The sequence below is a fragment of the Nyctereutes procyonoides genome, unplaced genomic scaffold, assembly GCF_905146905.1.
Source record: "Nyctereutes procyonoides isolate TBG_1078 unplaced genomic scaffold, NYPRO_anot_genome, whole genome shotgun sequence".
Lineage (NCBI taxonomy): Eukaryota > Metazoa > Chordata > Mammalia > Carnivora > Canidae > Nyctereutes > Nyctereutes procyonoides.
Window position 1 is genome coordinate 33,749,998 of NW_026575135.1, and position 26,195 is coordinate 33,776,192.

General features: G+C 39.2%; 1 protein-coding gene across 2 annotated transcripts in view; it reads right to left on the reverse strand.

The window, feature by feature from the left end:
• FOCAD (focadhesin) overlaps positions 1–26,195 on the reverse strand; it is a 312,624-nt gene that overhangs the window by 21,660 nt on the left and 264,769 nt on the right. For both annotated transcript variants that reach the window (XM_055301666.1, XM_055301665.1), the window contains exons 36-37: positions 3,173–3,301; positions 911–1,026 (exon numbers count right to left, since the gene is read on the reverse strand). In XM_055301666.1, the coding sequence (XP_055157641.1) occupies positions 911–1,026; positions 3,173–3,301 (245 nt within the window). The remainder of the gene's footprint in view (positions 1–910; positions 1,027–3,172; positions 3,302–26,195) is intronic.

A 26,195-nucleotide genomic window follows, 5' to 3' on the forward strand; every position in this document is an offset into this window, starting at 1 on the left:
CATGAATAAATAAATAAAATTAAAAATTAAAAAAAAAAATAAAAGAAAAAAGATAACAGGAGAGGAACTAAAATTAAAAGACTGAGGAACTAATGTGAGAACTTTGAATTCTTCTCAAAGAATTAAAGCCTCCTGAATAGAAGAGTAAAAATAGGATCATTTAATTTGTAATCAACTGGTCAACTTCTAAGGAATTGTGGAATGCAGGGGGTTGTCCTAGCTTGGAATATATTCAAAATCATACAATTTGCTAATTTCACATTTCTTAATGATCTGACCCCAATATTCCTACTCACCCTTAGTCTATACCTGGAAGGTGCTGACTCCCTCCCTCTATCATAGATACAGGGCTAGGTCACTTCCTCAGTGCTAGCAGAGGTGTTCTACTCTCCTCACCTACACCCTCCCACCTACATCCCCCCCCCCCCCCCCCCGCCCCGTGCCTATAACAGGATGCCTAACAAAATCCTACCAAGCCTTCAAGGCTCATCTGAATTGCTGTCTTTTCTGTGAAAGGGAAGGATCATATATGGATTTGCTGTTCTCTTAATATCTACTGAACCCATATATTGTATATCATATAAATAAACCCAGGTTCCAATAACTCTACAATTTTCTAGCTGTGTGATCTTGAGAAAGGAACTTTAATATACCTGACCATAATTTTCTTTTTTTTTTTTTTTTTTTTTTTTGCAATCAATGAGAGCTGAAAGCATGAGCACCAATGGCTAGAGCAGAGTTCTGAATTACACAATCTCCCAATCGGCTGGCCAGCTACTGCCAAGCTCCCAAGTTTTACAAAATCACGTCTGTCTACTCTTTACTTTGAGAACATATACCCAAATGAATGTTCACCTCCCCCAAAAGAACCATATCTTCCTGTTGCCCAACACCTTGAATTGCTACATACACTCAGCCCATAGATCAGTGGTGGCATCACCCACAGTCCCAAAAGGGCAGCCGCATTCTGGGATGACTGGGCCTGTGTCACCATAATTTCAAGGCACAGTTGCTGTATCTCTTCTCCTGCAAGAGAAGAAAAGAATATGGGTTATATAGCTGCTTCGTGGACTCATTTTCAGACTTCTAGGTCTCAAATCAAAGCATCTGCTTGTGTGACTTTTCCCAGTAACAGAACTCGAATGAACCAAAAGATAGTTCATTCAAGTTGCCTTTCCACTGTGAGGCAAAGAAGGTACACACTGGCAACACAGGGTTAAACTTGGAACTGGCAATGGCCATGCTCTAGCTCAGGAAATTTCTCTTATGATGTCCTAAGAAATCTAAAGAATTGAATACTATCAAAAATTTGAGAAAATTCTAGCTAAAACTCTCTGTCTCTGTTTCTCCCTCCTCTCTAACTTGCATTCAGTGCACAGAGAAATTTGTTTAGGTTTGGGAGGATTTAAAAATGTAGCCACATTCTCTAGTGATCTAATCTTTTCAGCAGCCTGATTCCCATCGGTAGCTATATTTTCCCAATGAGATCTTTCCTTCTTCTTTCTCAGGATTTTTACTAAAACACCAACATTTTTCATACAGCACACAAAAAGCAGGGAAGGCTCAGGAGAACATTTTTTTCAAATGAAATCTCCAGAACCACTGTATGGTGACATCATATCTCATATAGGTATAATGTTCAAATGAAAGCATTTAAGTGAAAAACTGTGCATAGTCAAAATCATCTTTGATTATCGTTTCAACTGTACACAAATTATGGCTCACAAATCTTTCTGTATGAGAGTACCCAACTGTAAATAATAGAGGACTCGTTGCAAACACACACACACACAGAGTAATATACCACTACTAAAAAATTGTTCTCCCCACCCTATCTTTTTCTGGAGGTGTGTGTGTGGGGGGGGCATGTAAATGGATTAAATTTGCATATGCTAACTCCATTAAAAAGGTTGATGTGGATGAACCAGAGGTGTGCATTCCCTCTGTCTCTTATCACAGAGTATCTGTGTTAAACAAAATAATGGTCCTCAGAGATGCCTACTTCCTAACTCCTGGAACCTGTGAATATGTTACCTTGCTTCGCCAAGGAACTTCTCAGATGTGATTAAGGTTAAGGACGGCTGAGATGGGGAGATTATCCTGGAGTATTCAAATGGACCCATTAAGTACATGAATCTTTAATGTGGAAAATATTTTCCAGGTTGTACAGAACCAGAAAGAGGACAGTGTGAGAAGGTTTTAGCTGTCACAGGCGTTAAGGATGAAGAAAGGGGGACACAAAGTCAAAGAATGTGGGCAGCCTCTAGAAAGGGGAAAAAGGAAAAACACAGATTCTCCCTGCCTTAGCCTGTTCAGGCTGGTATAACAAAATATCACAGACTGGGTGGTTTATAAACCACAGAAGTTTCTCTCTCATAGTTCTGGTAGGTGGAAGTCCAAGATCAGGGTGTCAGCATGGTTTGGTTCTGGTGGAACATTTCACCCAGCTGTAGACGGCCAACTCTTGCTGTGTCCTCACACTGTGGAAGAGGTGAAGGAGCTCTCTGGGGCCTCTTGTATGAGGGCATGAATACCATTTAAGAGGGCTCCACATTCATGAGCTAATCACCTCCCAAAAGCCCTGCCTCCTCAGACCAGCACGTTAGGAATTAGGATTTCAACCTATGAATTGGTGAGGGGACACCAACACTTAGACCATCGCACCCTTCAGGCATGGGGGAAAGAATGATGCTCTGCTGATCCCTTGATCTTGGCCCAGTAAGCACCATGTTGGGACTTCTAACCTACAGAACTATAAGATGATACATTTGTGTAGCTTCAAGCCACTAAATCTGTGGTAACTTGTTAGAGCAGCAATAGCAAACCACCACAGGGTACTTCCCTGACTCCTAGAACTCTGACAATGCGTCTGAGGACCACCAAACCAGGCCTTCTGGGGCCTGCACCACACAGGCAGCAACACACACACACCTCAGTCAAGCACTGTTCTGATAAGTGCTTCTGGTCTGTGTCTTCAGACCTCCTCTTCCTCAGCCTCCACGATTCAGAAAGTGACTCAGTGGAAGTAATCCAACTGTTCCATCCAAGAAGAAAGACTATAAGATCCCAAAGGTCTATCTAGTCACCACCAATTGTGACCCAGAATCTATTTTTCTAATCAGGTCACATCCTAAAAGCAGAGTCTGAAGGCCTAAAAACACTTGGTATTTACCAAAGTTTAGCCTCATAAGTGGAGAGAGGAGAGCAGCCCAGTTCACAGGAGGATACTGGTAGCTTTCTCCGACAGCTGCGATGGGTTTCATTACAACTTTGAGAAGTGACGGGAGCACAGATTCAGGACCTGCAAGAGAAAGGAAAAAAAAATTCATGATACACCCTGACAGCATGGTGAGGGAGGAAATGCCAACTTTCCCATTTCCCAGTTCCAAAGGATTTGGCATCACACCTTCAACTGTGGTCAGCCCTTCAATTCTGTGCTCTCAGTCTAAACCCTATTTGTTACAAAATCCTGCTCCCTCTGTTCTCTTTCTGTTTGCCTCCAGTTTTCCCTTCTTGCTAGATAGAAATATTCCACATCACTCCTTAACTGTCTTCCAAACTCTCCTGCAGGCACTTCATCCAACTTTCTAAAAAGAGTAACTTATCTACATTGCTGCCTCATTACTCATTCACTTGCTCCTTGATCCACTTCCAGAACAGCAGACAATCACTGCCTACTCAGGCACAGCCCCTTCTAATGATCATAAAGTCCCTCAGTCCCCATGGGCCACAGTGGTCACAACCTGTACCATGTGATTCACCACTTGCACTCGTTAGCCATGGCCATGGCTGCTTGCACCAGAGGTGAGTACCAATAGTACAGCTAATTCACAGGCTGATCAGCTATCTATGACCTAAAGCTATAGCTTTTACATAAGCTTTTTTTTTTTCCAGGTGGGGGCTAATTTAAAATTGAAATGATGAGACACTGGAGCAATTAGGAATGGAGCCATAAAGCAAGTCAGGGTTTCAGTAGCCACAAAGGGCCATGTAAAAGTGAAGTTCGAAGGAAGCCTGAAATGATGTGTAAAAAAGTAAAAGAGCAAGGAGAAACAAAGCAGCTGGATCAACATATGCAGCAGAAGGAAAATCAGCACCAGCAGAAGGAGCAGCAGACTAAGGAAAAGCATCAGTAAAAAAAAGAAAAACAGGGGCAGGATCAGCAGATAAGCAATAGTGAGCAGACAGCAAAGGAGGAGAAGCAAAGATGGGAGGGAGTCAACAAAAGGAACAACAGCCACAGAAAGGACAAGCACAGAGAAGGAGAAGCTGAAGCAAAGAAGGCAGCACGATCACCAGGCACTGAACAAGAAGGAAGCTGAAGTGGAGGCAGAATGCGTAGAGAAACAGCAGCTGCAGAAAGGAGAAGCACAGGAAAAAGGAGAAGCTGAGGCAGAAGAGGCAGCAGGATCAGCAGGGACTAGATAAGGGGGAATGTGAGGTGGGGGACAGAATGGGTAAGAAAAACAAGAGCTGCAAGAAGGAAAAGTACAAAAGCAGAAGAGGCAGCATGATCGGCAGGGACTGGACCAGGGGGAAGTTCAGGTGGGGACAGAATTTGTAAGAGAAACAACAGCTGCAGAAAGGAGAAGCATAGGAAAAGGGAGAAGCTGAGGCAGAAGAGGCAACACGATCAGGAGGGACTGAACAAGGGGGGAAGTTGAGGTGGGGATAGAATGTGTAAGAGAAACAACGGCTGCAGAAAGGAGAAGCACAGGAAAAGGGAGAAGCTGAGGCAGAAGAGGCAGCAGGATCAGCAGGGACTGGACAAGGGGGAAGTTGGAAGTGGGGACAGAAGGAGTAAGAGAAACAACAGCTGCAGAAAGGAGAAGCTGAGGCAGAAGAGGCATTGGATCAGCAGGGACAGGACGAGGTGGGGACAGAATCAACAAAAGGACAAACACTGCAGAAAGGAGAAGCATAGGCAAAGAGGAGAAGCAGAGGTTAAATCAGCAGATGCTACATATGGGGAAGGAGAAGCACGGGTAGAGAGCTTCTCTAGAGATGGTACACAAATGACCAATAATGATGTGAAAAGATGTGCTGACATCACTAATCATTAGAGAAATGCAAATCAAAAAACAATGAAATAATACCTCACATCCATTAGGATGGCTACTGTTTTTTTTAAAAAAAGGAAATAAAAAGATAAAATAAACAAGTGTTGGTAAAGATGTGGAGAAACTGGGCCACTTGTGTACTGTTGGTGGTATCAAAGTGGTAGAACTGCTATGAAAAACAGTATGGTGGCTCCTTCAAAAACTAAACAAAGAACTGTCATATGATCCAGAAATCCTATTTCTGAGCATATATTCAAAAGAATTGAAAGCAGAAGCTTGAAGAGATGTTTGTATACCATTGTTCACAGCAGTGCTATTCACAATAGCCATGAGGTAGAAGCAATCTAAACATCAATGGATAAATAAACAAAATGTATATGTAATGTATATGTATATGTAATATATATATTATATATATAGTAGTATTCAACATTGTAAAGAAAGGAAATCATGTCATATGCTACAACATACATGAATCTTGAAGACACTATGTTAAGTGAAATAAGACGATCACAATACTACAAATACTGTATGATTCTATTTATATCAGATATTTAAGTAGTCAAATTAATAGAAACAAAACAGAATGATGGCTGCCAGGGGTTATGGGGAGAGAGAAAGGGTAGGCATTAATGAGCACAGAATTTCAGTTTTGTATGATGAAAAGGATCTGGGATTGGTTTTACAACAATGTGAATCTATGTAACACTACTGAACCTTATATTTAAAAATGGTTAATATGTGCATTGTTTTGTATCCTGCTCCATTGCTGAACTGCTGTACGAGTTCTAGCAATGTTGGGGTGGAGTCTTTTGGGTTTTCTATATACAGTATCATGTCATCTGTGAAGAGGGAGAGTTTGACTTTTTCTTTGCCAATTTGAAAGCCTTTTATTTCTTTTTGTTGTCTGATTGCTGAGGCTAGGAATCCTAGTACTATGTTGAATAGCAGTGGTGAGAGTGGACACCCTTCTCACATTCCTGATCTTAGGGGAAAGGCGCTTGGTTTTTCCCCATTGAGAATGATATTCGCTGTGGCCTTTTCACAGATGGCTTTCAAGATAATGAGGAATGTTCCCTCTACACCTACAGTTTGAAGAGTTTTAATCAGGAATGGATGCTATATTTTGTCAAACACTTTCTCTGCAACTATTGAAAGGATTTCTATACATTAATAATGAGACTGAAGAAAGAGAAACTAAGGAATCAATCCCATTTACAATTACACCCAAAATCATAAGATACCTAGGAATAAACCTAACCAAATACGTAAAGGATCTATACCCTAAAAACTACAGAACACTTCTGAAAGAAATCGAGGAAGGCACAAAGAGATGGAAAAGCATTCCATGCTCATGGATTGGAAGAATAAATATTGTGAAAAGGTTTATGTTACCCAGGGCAATTTACACATTCAATGCAATTCCTATGAAAATACCATGGACTTTCTCCACAGAGTTGGAACAAATAATCTTAAGATTAGTATGAAATCAGAAAAGATCCCGAACAGTCAGAGGAATATTTCAAAACAAAACCAATGCCTGGGGCATCACAATGTCAGATTTGAAGCTGTACTAAAAGCTGTGATCATCAAGATAGTATGGTACTTGCACAAAAACAGACACATAGATCAATGGAACAGAATAGAGAACCCAGAAATGGGCCCTCAACTCTATGGTCAACTCATCTTCGACAAAACGGGAAAGAACATCCAAGGAACAAAAAAGTCTCTTCAATACATGGTGTTGGGAAAATTGAACAGCCACGTGCAGAAGAATGAAACTAGATCATTCTCTTATTCCATACACAAAGATAAACTCAAAATGGTTGAAAGATCTAAATGTGAGACAAGAATCCTTCAAAACCCTAGAGGAGAACACAGGCAACAACCTTTTTTGAACTCAGCCACAGTAACTTCTTGCAAGATACATCCACGAAGGCAAAAGAAACAAAAGCAAAAATGAACTATTGGGACTTCATCAAGATAAGAAGCTTCTGCACAGCAAAAGAAACAGTCAACAAAACTAAAAGACAACCTACAGAATGGGAGAGGATATTATCAAATGACATATCAAATAAAGGACTCGTATCCAAGATCTATAAAGAACTTATCAAACTCAACACCCAAGAAACAAAAAATCCAATCATGAAATGGGCAGAAGACATGAACAAAAAAATTTCACAGAAGAAAACATAAACATGGCCAACAACCACACAAGAAAATGCTCCACATCACTGGCCATCAGGGAAATACAAATCAAAACCACAATGAGATACCACCTCACACCAGTGAGAATGGTGGAAATTAACAAGACAGGAAACCACAAATGTTGGAGAGGATGTGGAGAAGGGGGAACCCTCTTGCACTGTTGGTGGGAAAGTGAACTGGTACAGCCACTCTGGAAAATTGTGTGGAAGCTAGAAGAAGTTAAAAATAGAGCTACCCTATGATCCAGAAATTGCACTACTGGATCTTTACCCCAAAGATAGATATGGTGAAACACCAGGACACCTGCACCCCAATGTTCATAGCAGCATGTCCATAATAAGCAAACTGTGGAAGGAGCCACAATGTCCTTCAACAGATGAACGGATAAAGAAGATGTGGTAATATATAAAATATATACATTACTCAGCCATCAGAAAGGACGAATACCCACTATTTGCTTCGATGTGGATGGAACTGGAGGGTATTATGCTTAGTGAAGTAACTCAATCAGAGAAGGACAAACCATCATATGGTTTCACTCATATGGGGAATATAAGAAATAGTGAAAGAGATTATAAGGGAAAGGAGTTCCCACAGAACTGAGTAGGAAAAATTAGAGAGACAAACCATAAGAGACTCCTAATGCTAGGAAACAAAGGGTTGTGGAAGGGGAGGTGGGTGGGGGGATGGGGTAACTGGGTGACAGGCACTGAGGAAGACACTTGATGGGATGAGCACTGGGTGTTATACTATGTTGGCAAATTGAACTCAAATAAAAACAAATGTAAAAAAATCAATGAACTTAAGAAAAAATGGTTAAAATGGTAAATTTCATGTCTTTTTAAAATTAAAAAAAGTTTTTAAAAAAGTAATGACTTTTGGTTTCCAGTTCTGCATGTAAGTAGCTTGAAAGTTGCCACTTTGTCCTGATAACAAGTAAAAAGCTGAACAGAGTAAAAAATCACCAACTTTTGGTTCTGTACAAAGGAAAGAACACAGAACAATTTGCTGCCCCAATGAGTGAGGGAAGACAGATGAATAGAGGGGCTAATGGTTTATCAGAGAAGAGACACATGAGAAGAAATACTGCAGGAATCAGTGCCAGATATGAAAACCTGAAATACAATGATGAAATGCCAGAGGCTCTGTGTAGACAACTTCAATGTCCTCAAATATCACAACATAAATGATGCAAACTGATTGTTTAAAAGATACAAGCTGCCAAAACTGAAATAGAAACAATCTGTATAGGCCTGTAGCTACTTGAAAACTGAATTAATAGGAGCACCTGGGTGGCTCGGTCGGTTAAGTGTCTGACTCTTGATTTTGGAACAGGCCATGATCTCAAGGTCATGAGATTGAGACCCCATCGGGCTCCACACTCAGTGTGGAGCATGTTTAGGTTCTCTCTATGCCCCTCCTCTCCCTCTGCCCCTATCTTCTCTGCTCATACTCCCTTTCTCTCTCACTCTCAAATAAAGAACTAGCTTGTGGAATAAAAAAAGTAAGTAAAAATAATACTGATTAGGAAGGAAGATGGAAATAACTAGGGACGCCTGGGTGGCTCAGCAGTTGAGCATCTGCCTTAGGCCCAGGGTGTGATCCTGGAGACCCAGGATGGAGTCCCGCATCAGGTTCCCTGCATGGAGCCTGCTTCTCCCTCTGCCTGTGTCTCTGCCTCTCTCTCTCTGTGTCTCTCGTGAATAAATAAAATCCTTTTTTAAAAAATGGAGATAACTAAAATCAGAATAAAAGTGAAAGGAGGTTGAAGGTGTCAGAGGAGGAGGAGGCCTTACTGTCGTCTGGTTCCAGGACTCAGCTAGATAGCTACTAAATCATTCTGAACACCCCCTTCAGCCTCCATGAGGAGCACGTGCACCGCACAGTCTGGGGCTCGGGGCTCAAACGGGGTCACGGGCCTGAGACAACCCCTCGGGCTGGGTGAGCACGGAGCGCTGACGGAGACCAGACCGGGAGACAGGAGGCACTGACTGCTCTTCCCTGAGGGCACTGAGGGGCCCTGGGCCTGCGCTCGGGGCTGGAGCTGGGGAGGCTGCCATTCTCACCGGCGTCCCCTAAAGCTGCTGCCCGGAAAGCCTTCGGGGAACAAAGGGCACCCAGAGCAGCCGGGCCGGGCAAGGGCGGGGCAATTGCACCCAGGGTACAGAAGACACCCCAGAATGCGTGCAACAGGCCCTTCCCCCAGAAGATCAGCAAAAACATCCAGCCAAGACCAAGTCTCTGTAACACTGAGAACTGCAAACCGCTAGCACTAGGGGAATACAGCATACAGCATTAATGGGGGGGGGGGTCCCCTTGTGATCCTTTAGTCTTTCCATTTTAATTTTTTTCTCTTTCCTTCTTGAACCTATTTCTTATTTTAGCAACTGTTTTCTTTAAATTTTCATCTTTATAGTTATAATCTATACTTTCAATGTATTTAATTTTATTTTTGTATTTCCTTACAATTTTGAGATGTAGTTTCTTGTAACCGACCTAAATACACTTAGGATATACTGTGTTGCTCTGTTCTGTTCACCTTTCTCTTTATATTCCTTTTCTTTTTGTCATTTAATTTGAATTTTTAGTTACATTCTATCCTTTCATTGTATTTATTTTTTTCATGAATATAAGTTTTTCTTTCATTACAATTTTGGGATATAGTTTTCTAACAAATAGACCAAAATACACATAAAATCCAGTGTGCTGATCTGTTCACCTGTTTGGTTACATTTTCTCTCTTTTTTTTTCTTTCGGTTTTGGGTCTATTCTAATTTGTACAGTGTCTATTTCTCTGGGTTTGTTGTTGCGATTTTAGTATTTTGTTCCCTTGTCCATCTATTCTTCTTCAGTTTGGACATAAGTAAGATGTTGGAACTAGAGTTCAGAATAATGAGCATAAAGATACTAGCAGGGCTTGAAAAAAGCATAGAGGACACTAGAGAATCCTTTTCTGGAGAAATAAAGAACCAAAATCTAATCAAGTTAAATCAAAAAGGTTATTAATGACATGCAATAAAAAGTGGAGGTTCTAACTGCTAGGATAAATGAGGCAGAAGACAGAATTAGTGACATAGAAGGTAAAATGATGGAAATAAAGAAGCTGAGAAATAAACAACTACTGGATCATGATGAGAATTCGAGAGATAAGTAATACAATTAAGTGAAACAATATTAGAATAATTGGAAGAGGAATAATAATTCCTCTGAAGAAGAGGAATGAGAGAGTTGGGCAGAAGGTAAATCATACTTCCCTAATCTGGGCAAGGAAACAGGCATCCAATTCCAGGAGGCACAGAGAACCACCCTCAAAATCAGTAAAAATATATAATCAATATATAATCAACCTCAATATATAATATTGAAACTTACAAGTCTCAGAGACAAAAAGAAAATCCTGAAAGTAGCTTAGGACAAGACGTCCTTAACCTATAAGGATAGAAACATTAGACTGGCAGACCTATCCACACAGACCTAGCAGGCCAGAAAGGACTGGCATGATATATTCAGGATGCTAAATGAGAAAAATATGCAGCCAAAAATACTTTATTGAGCTACGATCTCGTTCAAAATAAAAGGGGAGATGAAGAGCTTCCAGGACAACCAGAACCAAAAAGAATTTGTAATCACCAAACTAGCCCTATAAGATATATTAAAAGGGATCTTTTAAGCATATAGACAGCCCAAAGGTGACACAGATCATAAAAGAACAAAGACAATATACACAAACAGTGACTTTAGAGGGAATACCATAACAGTAAATTCATATCTTTCAATAGCAACTCTGAATGTAAATGGGCTAAATGCCCTAATCAAAAGACAAAGCATCTCAGATTGAATAAAAAGGCAAGATTCATTTATATCCTGTCTGCAAGAGTCATTTTAGACCCAAAGGCACTTCCAGATTGAAAGTGAGGGACTGGAAAACCATTTATCATGCTAATGGACAGCAAAAGAAAGCTGGGGTGCAATGTACTGTAATGAAGAATTTTTAAAAATTCATAGAAACAAATGAAAATGAAACCACAATTGTTCAACCTTTGGGATGCAGCAAAGGTGGCCTTAAGAGGGAAGTATATACCAGTACACAAGCCCTTCTGAAAAAACAAGAAGGGTCTCAAATACACAACCTAACCTTATACCTAAAGGAGCTGGAGAAAGAACAGCAAATAAAGCCTAAAGGAGAGTGAATAAAGATTAGAGCAGAAATCAATCAAATAGAAATCAAAAGAACAGTAGAACAGATCAACAAAAACTTTTCAAAAGCTAGTTCTTTGAAAGAATTAATAACACTGATAACCCCTGGCCAGACTTCTCAAAAAGAAAAGAGAGGGGACCCAAATAAATAAAATCACGAATGAAAGAGGACTGATCACAATCAACACTGAAGGAATACAATTATAAGAACATTATGAGCAATGATATGCCAACAAATTAGGTAATCTGGAAGAAATGGATGTATTCCTAGAGACGTATAAATTACCAAAACTGAAACAGAAGGAAATAGAAAATCTGAACAGACCCATACCCAGCAATGAAATTGAAGAAATTATCAAAAACCTCCCAAAAAATGAAAGTCCAGGACCAGATGGCTTCCCAGGGGAATTCAACCAAACATTTAACCTATTCTTCTGAAGCTCTTGTAAAAAATAGAAAGCAAGGGAAAACTTCCAAAATCCTTCTGAGGCCAGCATTACCTTGATCCCAAAACCAGACAAAGACTCCATCAAAAAGGAGAATTACAGACCAATACCCCTGATGAACATGGATGCCAAAATTCTCACCAAGATTCTTGCCAATAGGATCCCACAGTTCATTAAGAGGATTATTCACCATGACCAAGTGGGATTTTTCCCTGGAAAGCAAGGTGGTTCAACATTCATAAAACAATCAATGTGGTAGATCACATCAATAAATGAAAAGACAAGAATCATAGGATCCTCTTAATAGATGCAGAGAAAGTATTTGACAAAATACAGCATCCATTCCTGATTAAAACTCTTCAAAGTGTAGGGATAGAGGGAATATCTTAAAAGCCATCTACTAAAGCCCCTAGTGAGTATCATTCTCAATGGGGAAAACCTATGAGCTTTCTTAAGGTCAGGAACACGACAGTGATGTCCACTATCATCACCACTAGTCAATATAGTACTAAAAGTCCTAGCCTCAGCAATCAGACAACAAAAAGAAATAAAAGGCATCCAAACTGGCAAAAAGAAGTCAAATTCTCACTCTTTGCAGATGAAATTATACTCTATATGGAATACCCAAAAGACTCCATTTTAAAATTGCTAGAACTCATGGAGGAATTAGCAAAGTGATAGGATATAAAACCAATGCACAGAATATCAATTGCATTTCTGTACACTACCAATGAGACAGAAGAAAGAGAAATTAAGGAGTCAATCCCATAAGATACCTAGGAATAAACCTAACCAAAGAGGCAAAAGATCTGTGCTCAGAAAACTACAGAACCCTCATGAAAGAAATTGAGGAACACACAAAGAAATGGAAATACATTCCTTGCTCATGAACTGGAAGAACAAATATTGTTAAAATGTCTCTGCTATCTAGAGCAATCTATACATTCAATCCAATCCCTATCAAAATGCCACCAACTTATTCCACAGAGCTGGAACAAACAATCCTAAAATTTGTTTGGAACCAGAAAAGACCCAGAATACCCAAAGGAATGTTTAAAAAGAAAACCAAAGCTGGGGACATCACAATTCCAGGTTTTAAGATCTATTTATATTTTTAATCATCAAGACAGTATGGTACTGGCCCAAAAACAGATACATAGATCAATGGAACAGAAACAAGAACCCAGAAATGGACCCTCAACTCTATGGTCAACTCATCTAAAACAAAGCAGGAAAGCATATCCAATGGAAAAAAACAATCTTTTCAAAAAACGGTGCTGGGAAAAATGGACCGCCACATGAAGAATGAAATGGGGCCATTTTCTTACACCATACACAAAAATAGACTCAAAATGGATGGAAGACCTAAATGTGAGCCAGGAATCCACCAAAATCACAGAGGAGAACACAGCCAGTAACTTTTGTGACCTTGGCCACATGAATGTCTTGGTAGACATGTTTTCAAAGGCAAGGGAATCTAAGGCAAAAATGAACTATTAGAACTTCATTAAGATAAAAAGCTTCTGCACAGCAAAGGAAACAGTCAATGAAACTAAAAGGCAACCTACAGAATGGCAGGAGATATTATCAAATCACATATCAGATAATGGGCTAGTATCCAAAATCTATAAAGAACTTCTCAAACTCAACACCCAAAGAACAAATAATCCAATCAAGAAATGGGCAGAAGACATGAATAGACATTTCTCCAAAGAAGACATACAAATGGCCAACAAACACACAAAAAAATGATCCACCTCACTTGCCATCGGGGAAGTACAAATCTAAACCACAATGAGATACCAACTTACACCAGTCAGAATGGCTAGAATTAACAAGCCAGGAGAAGACTGATGTTGATGAGGATGTGGAGAAAGGGGAACCCTCTTACACTGTTGATGGGAATGCAAGCTGGTACAGCCACTCTGGAAAATAGTGTGGAGGTTCCTCAAAAATAGAGCTACCCTATGGCCCAGAAATTGCATTACTGGGTATTTACTCCAAAGATACAAATGTAGTGACCTGAAGGGCACCTGCACCCCAATGTTTATAGCAGCAATGTCCATTATAGCCAAACTGAAAAAAGCCCAGATGTCCATCAACAGAGGAGTGGATAAAGATGTGATATTCACACACACACACACACACACACACACACACACACACAATGGAATACTACTCAGCCATCATAAGAAAATAAAATCTGATTATTTGCAATGATGTGGATGGAACTAGAGGATATTATGCTAAGTGAAATAAGTCAATCAGAGAAAACAATTATCATGATCTCACTCATACGTGAATTTAGGTAACAAAACAGAGGATCAGAGGGGAAGAGAGGAAAAATAAAACAAGGAGAAATTAGAGGAGGAGACATCCATAAGAGACTCTTAATCACAGGAAAAAAACAGGGTTGCTGGAGGGAAGGGGGTGGGGGATGGGACAACTGGGTAATGAACATTAAGAAGGGCACATGATGTAATGAGTATTGGGTGTTATATAAGACTGATGAGGGATCCCTGGGTGGCGCAGCGGTTTGGCGCCTGCCTTTGGCCCAGGGCGCGATCCTGGAGACCCGGGATCGAATCCCACGTCGGGCTCCCGGTGCATGGAGCCTGCTTCTCCCTCTGCCTGTGTCTCTGCCTCTCTCTCTCTCTCTCTCACTATCATAAAAAAAAAAAATAAATAAATAAAATAAATAAAAAAGTTATTTAAAAAAAAAAAAAAAAAGACTGATGAATCACTGACCTCTACCACTGAAACCAATAATATATTATATGTTAATTGATTGAATTTAAATAAAAGTTTTAGAAAAGAAGTAAAAGTGAAGACATTTCTACCAACCTTACCAAAAGAATATATTATGTTAATTAATTGAATTTAAATAAAATTTTTAGAAAAGTAAAAGTGAAGATATTTCTACCAACTTTACCAAAAGAAAAAAAGAGTATAACAAAAAACTATGAGAAACTGTGTGCCAACAAGTTAATTAATCTAGATGAAATGAACAAAATCCTAGAAACACACAAGTTAGTGTGACAAGGAGATTGAACCAAAAACCTCCCAATAAAGAAGAGTCCAGGCCCAGATGATTTCATCAGTAAACTGTATCAAACACTTAAAGAAGAATTAACATCAATCCCCAATTTCCTCCTAAAAAAAACAGAAGTGGAGGGAATACAGTTAATTCTTGGACAACACAGGAGTTAGAAACGCTGACTCCCATCCCCTAAAAAAATCTGCATATAACTTTTGACCCCCACCACCAAAACTTATCTACTAAGTTAAGCAGTCCTGTGGACTGAAAGCATTACCAATAATATAAACAGTTTATTAATACATATTTTGTAGGTTAAGATAGAAAAAAGAAAATAATGACAAAAGAAAAAATACACTTACAGATTTTATGTACTTAAAATATTTATACACTTTATACACTTACAGTATTTTACCAAAAAAATTCTGCATATAAGTGGACATGTGCAGTTCAAACCCGTATTGTTCAAAGCCCAACTGTACAACTTATCTCATTCTGTGAGATAGGCATTAACCTGATGGCAAAAGCAAAGACACCATAATTAAAAACAAAACAAGGGATCCCTGGGTGGCGCAGCGGTTTGGCGCCTGCCTTCTGCCCAGGGCGCGATCCTGGAGACCCGGGATCGAATCCCACGTCGGGCTCCCGGTGCATGGAGCCTGCTTCTCCCTCTATGCCTGTGTCTCTGCCTCTCTCTCTCTCTCTCTCTCTCTCTCTCTCTCTCTCTCTCTCTGTGACTGTCATAAATAAATAAATAAATAAAAATTAAAAAAAAACAAAACAAAACAAAATAAAGCTATAGACCAATATTTGTTATGAATATAGAGTGGAAACTCCCAACAAAACACCAGTAAACCAAACCAACAGCATATTAAAAGGATTATTCATGACAACCACACAAGATTTATTCTGGAATGCAAGTGTCATTCAACATAAGAAAGATTTGGATATCTCCAAAGATATGCTCCAACAAAAATAATGTAATTGACTACATTAATAGAATGAAGGGGGGAAAACACATGATCATTTCAATTGATACATAAAACTTTTAATAAGATCCAACACCCTTTCATGATAAAAATACCCAGAAAATTAGGAATATAATGGAATTATCTTAACATGATAAATGATGTTTGAAAAAAATCACAGTGAATACTGTATTCAAAAGTAGAGGACTAAAAGCCTTTTCCCTTATAATAAAGAACAAGACAAGAATGCCCATTTTCACCATTTTGTATTGTCTGTTCTAGCTAGAGCCATTAGGCAAGAAAAATAAATAAAAGGGATCCATATTGGAAAGAAGTAAAACTAACTCAATTTGCAGATGACATGATTCTAGATATAGAAAAACAGTAAAGTTGCAGAGTGTAAGATAAACACACAAAATTTAATTGTATTTCTATATCCCAGCAATAAATAATCTGAAAAGGAAATTAAGAAACAATTCTACTTGCAATAGTGTCCAAAGAATTAAATACCTGGGAGTAAATTTAATTGTGGTGAAAGACACATACACTGAAAAGTACCACCATTGGAGAAAGAAATTAGAAATCTAAATAAATGGAAAGACATCTTATGTTCATGGATTGGAATACTTAATACTATAAAAATGACAATACTATCCAAAGCTATCTATAGATTCAGCATAATCCCTATCAAAATCTCAATGCCTTCCCACCCCCCCAGCTCCAGAAATGGAAAAGCTGGTTCTCAAATTCATATGGAATTGTAAGGAGTTCCAAAGAGCTAAAACAATTTTTTCTTTCCTTGGAAAGAAAAATTTGAAGAACTCATACACACCAATTTCAAAATTTAGTACAGAACTACAGTAATCAAAACAATGTGGTATTGGCAAATATCACACTAAGGATAGACATATAAACAAATGAAATAAAACTGAGAGGCCAAAAATAAACCCATATACTTAGAGTCAACATATTTTGTTCTTTTAATAGAAAGTTTGGGGAGAGGGGGAGAAGGAGAAAGAGCATATCAAGTAGACCTGGTGCTGAGCATACCCGATGCAGGGGTCAATCTTACAACTCCAAATCAAGAGTTGAGCCCAAATCAAGAGTTGGACATTCGACCAACTGAGCCACCCAGGTGCCCCTGGCCAAATGATTTTTGATAGGAGTGTTAAGACCATTCAATGGGAAAAGAATATTCTTTTCATCAAATGGTTCCAAGACAGCTGGATATCCACATATAAATAAGGAAGTAGGACCCTGACCAAATACCATATACAAAAACTGACTCAAAACAGACCAAGGACCCGGACGCCTGGATGGCTCAGCGGTTGAGCATCTGCCTTCGGTTCAAGACGTGATCCTGGAGTCCCGGGATGGAGTCCCACACTGGGCTCCCTGCATGGGGCTTGCTTCTCCCTCTGCCTATGTCTCTGCCTCTCTCTCTCTCTCCTCTCTCTGTGTCTCTCATGAATAAATAAATAAAATCTTAAAAAACAAAACAAAACAAAACAGACCAAGAACCTAACCATAAGAATTAAATCATAAAAGTCTTAGAAGAAAACATAGGTTAATCTTCATGACCTTTGATTTGGCAAGGAATTCTTATATATGACACCAAAAACAGCAACAAAAGAAAAAAATAGATATATTGGAGTCATCAAAGTTAAAAACTTCTCTGTGTCAAAGAATATTGACAAAGTGAAAAGACAACCTAAGAATACAAGAAAATACTTCCAAATTGTGTATCTGATAAGGGTCTACTACCCAGAATATACAAAGAACTCTTACAACTCAACAACACTCCATTTTTTAAAATGGTCCAAGGACTCTGAAGAGATAATTCTCCAAAGAAGAGCCACTACAAATAGCCAACAAGTACTTGAAAAGATGCTCAACACCATTAGTTATTAGAGAAATTCAAATCAAAACCAAATGATAGCACTGCACACTCAATAGGATTAAATAATAATAATAATAATAATAATAAATTATGGAAAAGAACAAGTGTTGGCAAAGGGTGCAGAGAAACTGGAACCTTCAAACATTGCTGGTAGGAATATAAAATGGTACTGCCACTGTGGAAAAGCAGTTTGGTTTAAAAAATTACACACAATTACTCTATGACCCAGCAATTCCACTCATAGATATATATACCCAAAAGAATTGAAAACAGGTGTTCAAACAAAGACTTGTACACAAATCTTCATAGCAGCACCACCATAATAGCCAAAAGGCAAAAACGACCCAAATGTCCATCAACTAATGAATGAATAAAGTGTATATCCATTCAATGAAATATTACTTGGCCTTAAAGAGGAATGAAATATTGATGCCTACTAGAACATGGATGAACCTTGAAAACATTATGCAAAAAGTGAAAGAAGCCAGTCACAAAATGCCATACACTATATGACTTCATTTAAATAAAACATACAGAACAGGCACACCACAGAAATAGAAGGCATATTAGCAGTTGCTAGGGGTTGGGGGAAATGGGGAACCAGCTGGTCAATGGGTACAAGGTTTCCTTTTGGGGTGCTGAAAATGTTCTGGAACTAGATAGTGGTGATGCTTGCACAGCACTGTGAATGCACTAAATGCCACTGAATCGAATACTTTAAAATGATTAAAACTTGGGGCACCTGGGTGGCCCAGCCAGTTAAGCATCTGCCTTTGGAACAGTTCACGATTTCAGGGTCTTGGGTTCGAGCTCCGTATCAGGCTCTGTGCTCAGCGGGGAATCGGTTTCTCCCTCTCCCTCTGCCTCTGCTCCCTGGAGCAGGGACCCTGATGTGGGGCTTGATCCCAGGACCCCGAGATCATGAACTGAGCCAAAGGCAGATGCTTAATTGATGGAGCCACCCAGGGGCCCCTCAAATAAATAAAGTCTTTTAAAAATAAATGAATAAAATGGTTAAAACCATAAATTTTGTTACATGTATTTTTACTAAAAAAGAAAAAGAAAAAAACTCAAGCAGCATTGAAAGACATGAAGCAGTCTGCAGAGAAAAGCAGAATCCATGAGACTGATACCATGCAGCCCCTGAAAGAAAGAGTAACACAGAGTTTCAATGCCTACTATCCTTCTGCTCCTGGTACTCCTGGGGGCTGGGAGGAGAGTTTCTGCCCTAGATTTCTGAGAAACCTATGAAGTCCTGCAATCGATATTTTTACTTCTGAATCAGTTGAAGTTAGTCATTGCTTTCTGTAATAGAAAGTGCCTTGACATAACTGCTACCCAGCTATGCCCCCATCGTACCACTTATATTGCCCTTGCTAAGATTTCAAGTGCCATCCAAATGCCAAATGCAAGGCCGTTTTTTTCCAGTCTTTCCTTCCAGACTTTTCCATGTAAAACTGTATCGTGCCCTCATTCTCGAAATAAATGCTTCCCTAACCTTTTGTGTTTCCCTTTGCTGAGTCTCACTGCCTGCCTCCATTTACTCTCACAGCTTCACATACCATTCATATATTGACGACGAGTAAATTCACACTTCTCATCCAGGCCTTTCCTGATGTTTTACATTCTTATTTCCAACTAGAGCCATCACAAAAATCAGCACATTGTCTTTTTTTTTTTAAGATTTTATTTATTTATTTGATAGAGAGCACGTGTACATGACCGTGGATGATGGGGGAAGGGCAGAGGGAGAGAGAGAAGCAGACTGCCCCTCCATGCTCAATGGGGAGCCCAACTCGGAGCTCAATCCCAGGACCCTCAAAAATCAGAAGGTTTTCTTAGGCTAGTCACCAACTAACCTGCCTCCTTACCTTTGCCTCTGCCAACTTGGAAAGATAAAACTAGTAGTTTACCTTCCAGTGATGTTTCTCTCCCACCCAACAAATACTTTTTTGCTTTTTGAAAATGTTAAAAGCTTAACACACCTGCTACTCTTCTAGGCTAGGTTATCAGTAACTGAAGCTTTCTTTCTATCCCATCTTAAGATGGAATAGTAGCAGTGCAGGAAGTATTAGCAGGGGATTTACCATTGCTACTACAAAGAAAGGAATTTCCGACAAAAAAAAGTAAGCATATTCATAAAAAAATTCATTCTTTCAATCACTGAGTATCTGGTAGGCACCAGGCACTGTTCCAGACAGTGGGTAGAGTGTTCAACAAGACAAAACAAGTTCCTTTGCTTGAATGGAGCTTATATTCTAGAGAGAAGACACACACAGACAAGGAAAAATCAAGTGCGATAATAATAAAAATGCCATGATATGAATGAACTAGTTGTCTACTCACATAATCCCATCCTGACTACACACATGGCACAACTGTTCCTACACAATGTGAGTAGCAAATTAGTCTTCGATTAGACACACACACACACACACACACACACACACACACACACACACACACACACATATACACAGAGTAAAGCTAAGCTGCGTTTTCAGGGGTCATTTTGGCATGCGATTCTCAGAAATGACCTAGCTGACAGTCTACTAAATATCTATGCATAGAACTTCTTTTCTCTCCTATTAAGGACATGAATCCAATTGTATATTGGAAATCTTCAATTCATAAGCAGACTGCTTTAAATTTTTTTTCTCAGATCAAGTTCTCAAAATTACAGAAAATTTTATTCCAGGTCCTTCTGTAGAATTCACTACATAAATTTTGCAGTTTCCAGAGGACCTAGGGACTCAGGAAGACACTCTGTCCTCTAATACTAGAACCCAGTGCAAAATATGGACATTTCACACATACACACACACACCATCATATTTTATTGTTTAGACAACAAGCTCTCCCTTGACAGGACAATATAACTTGCACCAATAACTGCACTTTGCATGTTGCTTCTATACTCTTTAGAATTGACCTGATATTACAAGCAAGTGTGAGAAACAAGGAGAACTAGTTGGGCAGCCCAGGTGGCTCAGCTGTTTAGCGCCACCTTCAGCCCGGGGCCTGATCCTGGAGACCCGTGATCGAGTTCTGCGTCAGGCTCCCTACATGCTCCACAGCTGTATGGAGCCTGCTTCTCCCTCTGCCTGTGTCCCTGCCTCTCTCTCTCTCTCTCTCTGTGTGTGTGTGTCTCTCTCTCTGTCTCTCATGAATAATGAATAAAATCTTTAAAAAAAAAAAAGAAACACGCTCTCTGTGTCTCATGAGTAAATAAACAAAATCTTAAAAAAAAAGAAAGAAACAAGGAGAACTTGTAACAAGGAACATAGGGTTGAAAATCAAGTAAGTGCTATCAACACAATAAATCTCCCACTTATAAGAAAGGGCACAGCGTCAGTACTGAGTAGCATAACTAGAACCACACAGAATTTTCCGCTGTATTTGCAGGGAACTAATTCTGACATTAACTGGAATGAAAGGAATTATAGTAACTGTTAGGAATGGAGAAAATATTTGGCAGTTCCACACAGGGGTGGGGTGGGGATGATGGAAAGAGAGGGAGTCCCAAAACAGGAGAAGAGAGCCACGCGGGTCCTTCCCCCAGAGATCTTTCAGCAGTGGACATAGGAATCCAGATCTAAGCAATGGGAATGATTACGTCCCCTCTTGCAGTGCTTTGTTTTTCAAGCAAGTACCTTAGAGAAAAAGAAATACTGGAATGCTTTATAGACAATGGCTTTGGAACCGAGAAGGCCTAACAGTGCTTGTTAACAGGATCCAGATGTTTTAAAATCCAGATACAAAGTTGTTTTAAATCTCTCATCCAGTTGACAGCCTCAAAGAACCTTGATATAAATGGCATATCCGAACATAATGCATTACAACAGGGCTAATTATCACACATGCTTTAGCTACACAGAGGATCACATCTCAATGCCACAACGCACATGTGTAACCCCTATGGTAAAAATCTGGTAACAACTAATAGGCTGACAGTGGGTGGTGTGTCTCTCCCCCATCACAGCATGTTGCTTGCGTAGCGTGGACATATCTTTACATTCTCCATCTTCAGTATTGTTTAGAAGTAACTAAGCTTAGAGTTATCTAAACACACACACACACACACACACACACACACACACAGCTACAGATCAACAAGTATTTGAAAACTATTAAATGCCAAGTACTCTGTTCTACGCACTTAGGATAAAACATAGGTTCTTCCTGCCCTGGAGGAAATTACAGTCCAATGGGAAAGAAAGACTTTCAACAAAGAGCCATAAATAATTAAAATAACTACTCCCATGTAAAGTACTATAAAAAATATAGCAGAAAATACAACATAAGCAATCTGAACGGGTCTGGAAACATTGTAGAATCATCCTTCTTCCCCCACTGATGTTTTCCCCAAGATGTTTAAACCAAGATAGAGGGGATCCCTGGGTGGAGTGGTTCAGCAGTTTGGCGCCCACCTTTGGCCCAGGGCATGATCCTGGAGTCCCAAGATCCAGTCCCACATTAGGCTCTTTGCATGGAGCCTGCTTCTCCCTCTGCCTGTGTCTCTGCCTCTCTCTCTCTCTCTCTCTCTCTCGAATAAATAAATAAAATCTTTAAAAATAAATAAATAAAACAAGATGGAAAGGATCACTAGGATTTTTCTAGAAAGTCCTTAGGAAACACAGGTAATTACAGCATGGCTTATTTGTGGAGACTAGGAGATGCTTAGCCCCCTGCCAGAAACTACTCTAAAATCAAGACAGTAGTTGGAAATAGTTGATAATTCTGATAAGTCATTCAGATACTAAGACTTGGTCGGATGTGCTGTAGAAGTACTTCAATAGCATTCAGAGTTAGCAGGAACAAAAAAAAAACATCTCTAGGCCCCTTAGCACCAGGAAGGCTGCCAGGCAGGGTGGCTGCCCATTGGAGATCGGGACCTAGAGGACAGTGGCTTCTGCAGGGCCATGGCCTAGTGGGACAGCAGACTGTTTTCATCCTGGGGTACTCTGCAAATAAGCAGACAAAGGAAGAAAAATAGAGCCAGGTTTCTATCTACCGTCAGAGAAGAAAGTTACAAATATGAAAAGGGGGAAAAGTAGAATGAACCCCATGTTGTTGAACTGGAATGGCTTTCAATACTGGAGATACTGGTATGAACTTATGGCTTTCAATATATACAGCTAGATATAGAAATGATAGACACAAGAGAGAGGGTGTGTCTATTTCCTAACAACTGTTCACTAAAAAAGCCTGGGAGCAGTGATCACCTGAGGAGCAAGGAGAATTTGTACCCAGATCTTTCCTTCTAAATATAATTCCCCACTAAAAGGAACCTGAGCTACCTGGCTGTTACAGAACTGAGGATAATGCGAGATGAGTCTAGAACGTCTTCTTGGGCCACAACGAAATGAAGTACTCACAGAATGATGGGGTCATGTCAAAAGGACACAGAGCCAATTTAAAGAAGTTCTCACTGATCAAACATGGAACAATTTGAAGGCTAAAATAATGAATAATAACAAATAATTAAATGAAATAAAATGTTCATACTCCATACTACTAGAGAGTGAGAGGGAAGGAAAAGGCAGCTCTTCCTTACAGTAGAATGCCTACTGAGAAATCTAAGTGGAATAATGGAGGAATCACCATTTGAATCATCATCTACTAATTTAGGCAAGAAAACATTAATGGATACTTAAACTAATTGGGGAAACTGGGATGCAAAACTGGCTAATCATAAAGTCTCAAACTACCTCCACCCAGAACATCTACGGGATGATAAAGGGAAAAGAGAACTTTATAGTGGAGAGGCCTGGAAGATAACACTTTAGCCAAGAGATCAAAATTAACATCACTGGTGGAGGGAGAAAGACACCACATGCCTGATGGATGCCATGAGACGAGTTTGTGTTATTCCTGCCAAAGATGACTGACTTGCCTCTGACATAAGCAACAGCAGGCAAACTGGCAAGTCCAAATAGAAAACTGTTCTATAAAATAACTGGCTCCTAATTTTCAAACATGTTCACATCTTGGGGTGCCTGATTGGCTCACTTGGTTAACCGTCCAACTCTTGATTTTAGCTCAGGCCATGATCTTGGGGTCGTGAAAGTGAGCCCTGCATCAGGATCTGTGCTGAGCACAAAGTCTGCTTAAGATTATCTCTCTTCTCCCTCTGCCCTTCCCCTACTCACACTCTCTAAAAAAAAAAAAAAAACAAAAACACCAAAAAAACAAAAAACCAACCAAACCAAACAACAAAGCAACAAAAACCAAAGAAACAAACAACAAAAACAAAACAAAACAAAACAAAAAAACAAAGAAACATGTTCAAGTCTTGAAAGGCCAAGAATGACTATGGAACTGTTTCAGATTGAAGGAAGCAGATTAAAAGGTATGACAGGTAAGTGCAGTGTGACAGTCTGGATTGAAGTCTTTCTCTGGTAAAGACATTATTCAGACAGGGAAACTTGAATAGGATTCTCTGGCTGTTTTCACTGTTTTATAAGTTTGGAATTATTTTTTAAAAAAAGTAAGAGAAAAAAGGTACAAATTTTGGGGGCACCTGGCTGCTCAGTTGGTAGAGCATGCGACTCTTGATTGCAGAGTTGTGAGTTCAAGCCCCACAGCCCCACTTTTGGGTGTAGAGCTTACTTCAAAACAAAAGTAGGGGGAGGATTCAAATTTTTAAAAATAAGTGGTCTAAAATTTAATTTAAAATAAACTTCTCCCGTAGCAAATACATGCAAAAATGTTCATTCTCCTGGCAATGAAATGTAAATTAAAGTAGTGTTAAGGTATCATTTTATAGTTGACGGATTTTTATTATAGTTATCTGTTTATCTATATATGTTGGTTTGCTTTGTAACATAATAGCTAGAATGGGTTTCTTCTTTGTTTTCGAAGCACTATTACATAAAGTGACTCATAAACTCATAATCTTTATAAAAACTCAATAAAGAAGATTCTATTTAAAAAAAAGAAGATTCTATTATTTTCTCCACTTTACAGAATCAATTGGGGCTCTGGGACTTAAGCAGCTTGTCTGAAATTACATAGTCTGCCTATGGTGGGAGTGGGTGTGAACCTTTGCAGCCTGACTCCCAAGCCTTTAACCTCCTTGAGATACTGCTTTGCATCTGCATCCAGAGCTGAGGTACCCAAACCTGGTACAATCTTTTTGAAGAACAATGAGGCCAAGCTATCCTTAGAGTCACCAAATCCTCTTGCTCACTAATAAATTGCTGAGAATGTATCCTAAAGAAACATATATGCAGAAAAGTGAAAGCTACATGCATAAAGATGTTCTCTATAATGGAAATTATTTAAATGACTGAAAGAAAAATGGCTAAATAAATTATGATCCATCAACTTGATGGAATATTCTACAGTCATTTAAAAATGATAACTATGGAAATATATGAAAGATAAGGAAATGTTAATAAAAGATTCAAAGTGTATGTGTACTTGGAAATACATAAAAATTACATGTACAAAAAAATTACATGTACATAAAAGCAACAAATGAAAAAGAAAAATTCAAAAATGATGATAGCAGTTAGAAAGTCATGGCATAATTGTGGCTCTTTTTCCTTTCAAATATTTTCATGGTGCTTACAACCAAAAACAACAATCAAATATTCCCAAAACATATCCCATTAACATATCTAGAAACTGACACAAGGATTCTTTTTTAAAATTTATTTATTTATTTTTAAAGATTTTACTTATGTATTTGACAGAGAGAAAGAAAGTGAACACAAGCAGGGGGAGGGGCAGGCAGAGGGAGAGGGAGAAGCAGGCTCCCCACTGAGCAGAGAGCCCACTATGGGGCTTGATCCCAGGACCCTGGAATCATGATCTGAAGCAGAGGCAGACACTTAATCAGCCTCCCAGGAGCCTCTGTTATTTATTTTTAGAGAGTTAGCAGGGTGGGGATGGGGCAGAGGAGAAGCAGATACCCCCCTGAGCACAGAGCCTGACATTGGCTTGATCCCAGAATACCAAGATCATGACTTGAGCCCATGACCTGAGCCAATACCAAGAGTCCACGCTTAACTGACTGAGCCACCCAGGTACCCCAGTGACATAAGAATTCTTTTTGTACTTTCCTCCAAGTCTCCTTTTGGAGAGACGGGTGGTGATTATGTCCACTTACATGAAAGTTAAATTTTTAAAAATCAGGCACTTTTTAAATTTTTACAATTTTTAAATTTTATGATTCAATATCATATAACATACACATTTAGAAGGACCTATGCTGGAATACCTATTGTGGCTATCTCTAGGTGGTGAAATTATAGGATAGATTCTTTTCTTCTTCTTTATTCCATTTCTGAACTTCATGTTATATACAAGTATTCATTTCTAATAATAACTGTTAAAAGCTTTGTACGGGTAAACTATTACTAAATTAAAATA